The following is a 7,472-nucleotide window of genomic DNA, read 5'->3' on the forward strand; positions in this document are numbered from 1 at the left end:
AAAAAAAAGCCCAGCAATAATAAGAGCAACAGTAATAGCTACCACTTGTATGTTCCTCATTTAATCCTCACAAATAACACTATGATGCAGATATTATTACTGACATTTTACAGGTGAGGAAACTGAGACCGAGTTCAGGACAAGGGGTTTGGTTTGTCTTTTTCCATTAAATTAGGTAATTTCAATATCAAAGAAAGAATTACTTCGTTTTAATTACTTCCATCTTTTTCTAGGAAATATCCTTCACAGCTGAGAAAAAGACCTAAAATGGACAGATACAGATTTGGGATCATCCTCTTCTCTGTCTATCAGCCCTCTGTTAGAATAATGAACCAAGTGAGAGATAGATTGGGATCAAAATGGAACTGAACTACAAATAGAGAGTCCTAATATCTTATACTGACTATCAGTCCTTAGTCTTTTAATAGTTGCCTGATGGTTTCTAGATACAATGGCCACTGGCTTCCAGCTTAATGTTGAGTTTATGGAGGGATGGTCATGTAAAATTGTTCAGGAGTCATCCTCCCTTTTGGATTTTTAAAATACACTTACTCCTCACTTACAGACTATCTCAATACCTGACATTTTGCATTTAAGACAACAGTAAAAATATCCACTATCCAACTATTTTGCACATTAACGATGTACCTCTGCCAGTAATGCACACCAACGTGAGAGTTAACGCTGGCTATGGTAGTTAACGTTATGTGTCGGTGTGGCTGAGCCATGATTCTCAGTGGTTTGGCGTTATGTAATGATGTAATTTGGCAGTTACATAATTATGTATTTATCCTCCATTTTGTCATCTGATATGATCATTTTCCATTTTCCCACAATACCAATTTTCACATAATGACCTGCTCTTTGGAAACTAACCATGTCGGTAAGTGAGAAGCGGGTTAAAAATTTACTCCCAAAACTAAAGTTAGTGATTTTAGATCAGAGTTATTCTATAGTTTTAATTTTATTTCCACCCATATCATACTTTTGGGCTTGGAGCTAGCACTTGCAATCCTCAATAATCTGCCAACTCCTCTGCAGTCTTCCCACCTTCCCTTGATGCCCAGAACTTATATATCTCTTCATATTGATGGAGTGGGTTATTTTTTGTTTGATCAGTTAGCTTTTTTTTTTTTTTTTTTTTAGTACTCTATATAATCTTTTCACATGCATTAAGCTAAATCCCAACTGAGAGCAGGGAAAACTAATTAACAACTTTGTAGATTGTCTTCTCTTATCTGAAAGCCTTTCTCTTTTGATTAGCCCTTCAAGTTTATGGAAACATACCTTTCATTGAAGGTCACGTAGACCTCCATGAATTTTTTTTCTTAAGTACAAAGTAAATTATCAAGGGAGCATCCCTTATGTAAGATACATATACAAAATTTCTATAATTCTATAGTTCAAAATAGTGACTACAGAAAATTATAGCTCATTATTTGGTTAACTGTTATTTGCTGCTGTGATTTTTAAATGCCAAGAAGTTTTTAGTTTTTAGCATCAGTACCACATATTAAGTGTTCTTGGCCTTTTCCCAACTATATTATAAAGCCCCATAGAGTGAAAAACATGGCTTCTACTCACATACAACTCATAAGGTGCTTTTCCCACACTGGGCTTTCCAACAATGATCCTCTTACTTACCTAACAAAATAATAGATTACTAATATCCGAAGCTCTGGTAGCATAGTGCCTGAGACACTTGACTGCTAACCAGAAGGCTGGCGGTTCAAACCCACCAGCCACTCCTCAGAAGGAGGGTTGGGCAATCTGCTTGATGTGATACTGCCTCAGAAACCCAAGGAGGGGTCGCTATGAGTCGGGTCCTACTCAACGGCACATAAGAACAATATCCAAAGCAACTATCGGAGCATATTCTGTCTCCACTGGTTCCAGGCCTTCACTTGCTCTAGTGAAAGAAAAGTGGAAATGCTCAATGAGCAACTGCCAAAAGGATTTTTGGGACCTTCCTCAGCTGGTCATCCTCTCTGAATCTTACCAATGTATAAGATCAAGGCACCGCTAGAACTTCAATCTGAATTGCTTTCCTTTATGAGAGTGACTTCATTATGCTGTTAGTTTCAGGAGCAATTAAATCAATCAAGACATAAAACAAGTATCTGTTGGGTTTTTCACATTTCAGAATATGAAGTTATATCCAGAGAAAATGGGACAGTCAGTGCGAAGGACAAGTCCATTCAAGTTACAAATCAAACTTTCTCTACAGTAGAAAATCTAAAACCAGACACAAGGTAAGCCACCGTGCTATTACAGGTGAATGCTGAGAATGCAAAAGTCATGGCCACAACCAAGGAGTTAAATTAGATCATCCTCTGTGTCTTTGGAGATGGTGTAGTTTGTGTTTCACTCTTTGGCTTTCTGTACATGCACTAGTACCTGTGAAATCATGTTTTGTTGCCCTCCAAATATGCAATATATTAATGTGAATAGGATAGCTGTCAAAATAGTAAGTTAACATTATAAACCAAACCTGTTGCCATTGAGTTGATTATAACTCATGGTGGCCCCATGTGTGTCAGAGTAGAACTGTGCTCCATAGAATTCTCAGTGGCTGATTTTTCAGGAGTCAATCACCAGACCTTTATTCGAAAGCACTTCTGGCTGGACTGGAACCCCGACTCTACTACAATCTTTTCAAGGGAAAAGGAAGTGTCTAATTCATTGTAGATGGTTTGTTATGTACAAACCTTAGTCCTATACTGAAAAACTAGCACTTTTCTGCAAGTTAATTTTTCTGTAAGGTTTTCATTTTCAGCTATGACGTGGAAAATTTTGCAACTTAATATGCATAAAGGGTTTAAGTTAGCCAAAATAATCATATATTTCAGTTAAAGCCTTTTTTATGATATTGGTTCTATTTCCTTAGTGAGATTGATAGGGGAAAAGCCTATTTTACCATAAGATATTTTCAGAAAAGAGTAAAAAAGAAAAAGTCATTTCATTTGGATTTTTTTAATAGGTGAATTTGGACCAGAGCTTTGAACTGGTTCGAATTAGTTTAGTCATGGCCCACAATGCTAAATCAGAATGGACTCCAATTTTTTTAATTTGGGTGATCCAGAACAAAAAGGGGAATGGGAAAAAATATGAGTTGTTTTGGAACGGGAGACATGGAAGAGGCATAGCAAGCTCTCTCAGAAGCCTGATACATAAGATTGGATTATTGGCAGGACTATGGAGAGCTACAGACATTCAAAACTGCACAGTAGGCCGCTGTCTTTAAGCAGGGCACTGATTTTTCCCATTCTGCTCAAAATCTAATGGGCAAAAGATTTGATTACTATACAGCGCATATACTGCCCTTGTTTTCTAAGAAGGAGATTAAGTTTCTAGCAGGGCTGCAACTCATAAATTTTCCCACTCTGGTTATTGTTCAGGTTCACCTAAATTTTAAAAATTTGGATCTGTTCTAGTTTTGCTTCCTTGTCCCTGACAGCACTGGGAAGAACCAGCCCTGATTTGGGCATACAGAGCTTGGGTAATTTTTCTCTTCAGATTCTGATTTTTTATTGCATTTTATAAAAGTAGGCTGTGTAGTAATACAGTCATTAAAAGACATCACAATTTCAATGTGTTCCTTTCTGAATCATGCTCTCCTCTGAGCTTCTCACAGTACACCTGTTTGATCATGGCTAGAATGTAGAACACAGTTATTCCAGTGACAATTTAAACCAATGGTTGTAAACATTTTGCATTTCCATCCAACTAGTATTTATTGAAAACCAGCTTAAACAGTGGTGTGATTAGTTTCACAGCTACAAATGTGGATAAACTTGGTGCCTGCCCTTGAAGAACTTGAATGTAGAAGGGTAGGTGGTTAATAATGGCTTATTCCATACAAAGTAGTAAGAGCTCTGGTCTAGGTATAAATGAGGTGCTATGGCATACCAGAGGGGGCTGCACCGAGCACAGACTGGGAAATTAGGAAAAACTTCCTGGAGAACGTGACGCCTGGGCTGAAGCTTGAAGAATGAATAGAAAGGAGTTAGTCAGGTAATTGTGGCAGTACAAGGGAGCATCAGAGAGAAACAGTACATGTGCACAGGAGCTTGAAATGACGTGGTTGTGTGCAGTACACAAAACATTGTTTTTACCAATATGAATGGTGAAAAGTAACTAGAAGTAGAGGAAGAAAGAGAAGTGGAAGCCAAGTTGCAGGGAGCCTTATCTGCCAGATCAGGAAGTTGGGCAGGAGGTAGTGAGGCCCTGAATGGTGGTAATTGGCGTATGTCTTACTCTGACTTTAATTTTAGTTGAAACAACTACTTTTGATACTAGGGCTACTTATAATGAGTAACAGTTCTGAATCTGGAATATATCTAACAAAAAAGAACATTTTGTCAATGTTTTAGGCAAGGTGCCCTTTTTGTTCTATGACCTAAATGGGTAAAGATGAGTAAGAGAAAAGTGACTTTGGCTTGAGCTGCATTTTATTCTGTAAATTATAAAGTTGGTCAGATAATGAGCTTCACACCTAGCTTCTCTTTGTAATTGTCTTAAGACTCATACTAAATTGTTTGCCTCTGACCAAAAGATAATCATGGGTTCTCTTTACCTACCCTCATGGTGTTTATCTTGGTTATCTCTCTTGGCCTTCATCAGTGGGCCTTTTAAGAAGGATCTTTATAACCTATCCTTGCCTCAAGACTAAAAACAAAAAACAAACCCACTGCCATCAAGTCATCCTGACTCATAGCATCCCCAATTGGGTTTCCAAGGTGGTAAATCTTTATGGAGGAAGATTGCCCCATCTTCCTTTCATGGAGTGGCTCATGGGTTTGAACCACCAACCTTCTGGGTAGCAATCGAATGCCTTGGGCACGTACCACCACAGCTCCTCAAGACTAGACAAGGCTATAGGAGGCTCTTTCTGAATTCATCTTTGGCAGGAAGGAAGCAATAGTAAATCAAGGTTACAGATCCCTGATATCAGGACCCTAAGCTGAGTTTTACCACCTGGCACTAATTTGGGGGCATTCATTGTATCTATATGTGGCTTACTTAATGGTATTTTTAGGAATTTGTATGATTGAATAAAACCCATTAGGGTACCAAGACTGTTAATGTTCATATAAATAATTTAACCAGAATTATACTGTTGTTGTTGTTGTTGTTATGTGCCATCGAGTCGGCCCCAGCTCATAGCGACCCCTCCTTGGGTTTCCGAGGCAGTATCACTACGGAAGTAGGATTGCCCAAGAATTATACTGGTGGTCCTTAAACGATTGGTTGTGATTTAAAACTTGCAAATCAGTAGTTTGAAGTGAAAACATTTTCCCTTTTGGAGGGAAAATTTAATTCACACAAATATAATGTGTTCTGCTAAAAATTGTTTAGTCCACAATATGTGACACTTTGTAGTGGTCGAGTTGTTCCATAGATTCAAGCACCAATAAGCCTGTGAATGCATTTCACCTCAGGGTTCACGGAGCTATGGCAGAGACTATTATAATTATATATTTAATGGGGGGTTGGGCTGACATTGAAATTGTGTGTTGAAATGCCACTAAACAAATAACTTAATGAGCTGGGGAAGAATAAAATAAAGTAGAATTATTTCACTTAATTCGAGAATGTCTAACCTTAAATGTATACTAGGAAGTAAAATACACCCATGAAACCATTGGAGTGCATTACCAGGCACTACACAAGAGCATGCCAAATGTAGACTTTGGTGCAATTTCTGGGATTTAGAAGAAGGGGAGAAAGCTTCGTGGACTACTTAGCACTAGAACTTGATGGTAAAGGATGGGATGAAGGAGGCAGGCTGACAAGGAAAGGAAAAGCAACAGCAATGCTTTGGAAAACTGAGTACATAAGTGCGATGTAGACGGAATAGAGTAGCTTGTAACGTTACTGCTGACAGCAAGGTCACAGGCAAATATTCAAATTATAAGTTCCCAAATTTAGTTTTATTGTCTTTTTCAATTTAAGCACTTTTCATACTACCTTTAATTGTTAAGAACACCATTTCTTTCCATTGTATCTCATCTACCCCAACTATGATCCAGGATGAAAGCTAATAAAACACACACTGTAGAATAAAGAGGAAGCATGCACAGGATGAAGGAGTCTGATGGTGCTGTGGTTAAAGCACTGGGCTGCTAACCAAAAGACCAGTGGTCCAAACCCACCAGCCACTTTGTGGCAGAAAGATGAGACAGTCTGCTTCCATGAAGATTTACAGCCTTGGAAACCTTATGGGGCAGTACTACACTGTCCCATAGGGTTGCTATGAGTCAGAATCGACTTGATGGCAGTAGTTTTGGTTTGGTATGCATGGATGCAGCCACCAGGTGGTTTTTATTAGCTACAGAAAATGACTCTAGTCATACATCAATGCTTGGAGAAAAAAAAATTGAATCAAAATATAAGAAAAAAAATGAATTTCAAAAATAGTCAAACTTTGAATTATAGCTGATAAAATTCCCTTATGAGGTTCTGGAATTCCCTATTTGAAACACAGGAATATAACAGCTTCTGAAATATTTACTATAGTTGTGTTCCAATATTATGAGATATATGTATGTCATTTCTTTTCATAGTGTTTTCTATCATTTGTCTGACTAAGAAACCTGAGATCGGAAAACAGACAGTAATTACTGGCTAATCTCCAGAAGGCTGGTGGTTCAAACCCACCAGCCACTCCTCAGAAGGAATCTACTTCCTTAGTGATAACGCCTGCCTCAGAAACCCAAGGAGGGGTCGCTATGATTCAGTTCCTGCTGGAGGGCACATAACAACAACAACAATCTTCACAGACTGACATGGGTGGCGTAGAGCTTGGTGTTAAAATGTGTAACCTAGGAGGATCAAGGCACAGATTTTAGATCTACACAGCTTTTTTGGTTAGAAATTCTAAATGTTCACACACTGTTCTAGAATCAAACTGTTCCCTTTTTCTCATCATAGCTTATGCCAACCTTCTCCCTGCCTATTTTTATGTTTCAGCCAAGCTTTTCTTTATTCTGCAGAAGCTCAAAAAGTAGCCCATGATAAGGGACCGTTCAGCTGCTGTTTTGCTGATAAGAGAGTTCGGCTCCACACCTGGTGTTATTCACATCTATAGAGAGCAGAGCTGCATAGCTGCCGCTCTGAGAGCACTTGGGTGGAGCTCCAAAGGCAGCACAGGGGCTGCCAGCCCCTTTGTCAGGGGTTGCCTGGTTGTCGGGGAACTCTAACTGCTTTCTTTAGTCAAGTAAAGCAGGAGAGTTCTGTTATCATAGGCTATTATCTTACAACTCCATCTCTTACTTTAGGTGAGCTCTGGTGCCATAGTGCCTAAGGCACTTGACTGCTAACCAGAAGGCTGGCAGTTCAAACCCACCAGCCACTTCTCAGAAGGAAGGTTGGGCAATCTACTCCCGTAGTGATACCGCCTAGGAAACCCAAGGAGGGGTTGCTACCAGTCGGAAACGACTCTGCGGTAGTGAGGTTTTTTTTTTTTTTTT

General features: G+C 39.0%; 1 protein-coding gene across 1 annotated transcript in view; it reads left to right on the forward strand.

Annotated features, from left to right (window-relative positions):
• Positions 1 to 7,472, forward strand: part of LOC103201149 (ABI family member 3 binding protein) — a 430,073-nt gene that overhangs the window by 401,630 nt on the left and 20,971 nt on the right. The window contains 1 exon segment of the mRNA XM_042781643.1: positions 2,144 to 2,252. Within this exon segment, the coding sequence (XP_042637577.1) occupies positions 2,144 to 2,252 (109 nt within the window).

The sequence above is a fragment of the Orycteropus afer genome, unplaced genomic scaffold, assembly GCF_000298275.1.
Source record: "Orycteropus afer afer isolate SDZICR_OR568_19922 unplaced genomic scaffold, OryAfe1.0 scaffold00143, whole genome shotgun sequence".
NCBI lineage: Eukaryota > Metazoa > Chordata > Mammalia > Tubulidentata > Orycteropodidae > Orycteropus > Orycteropus afer.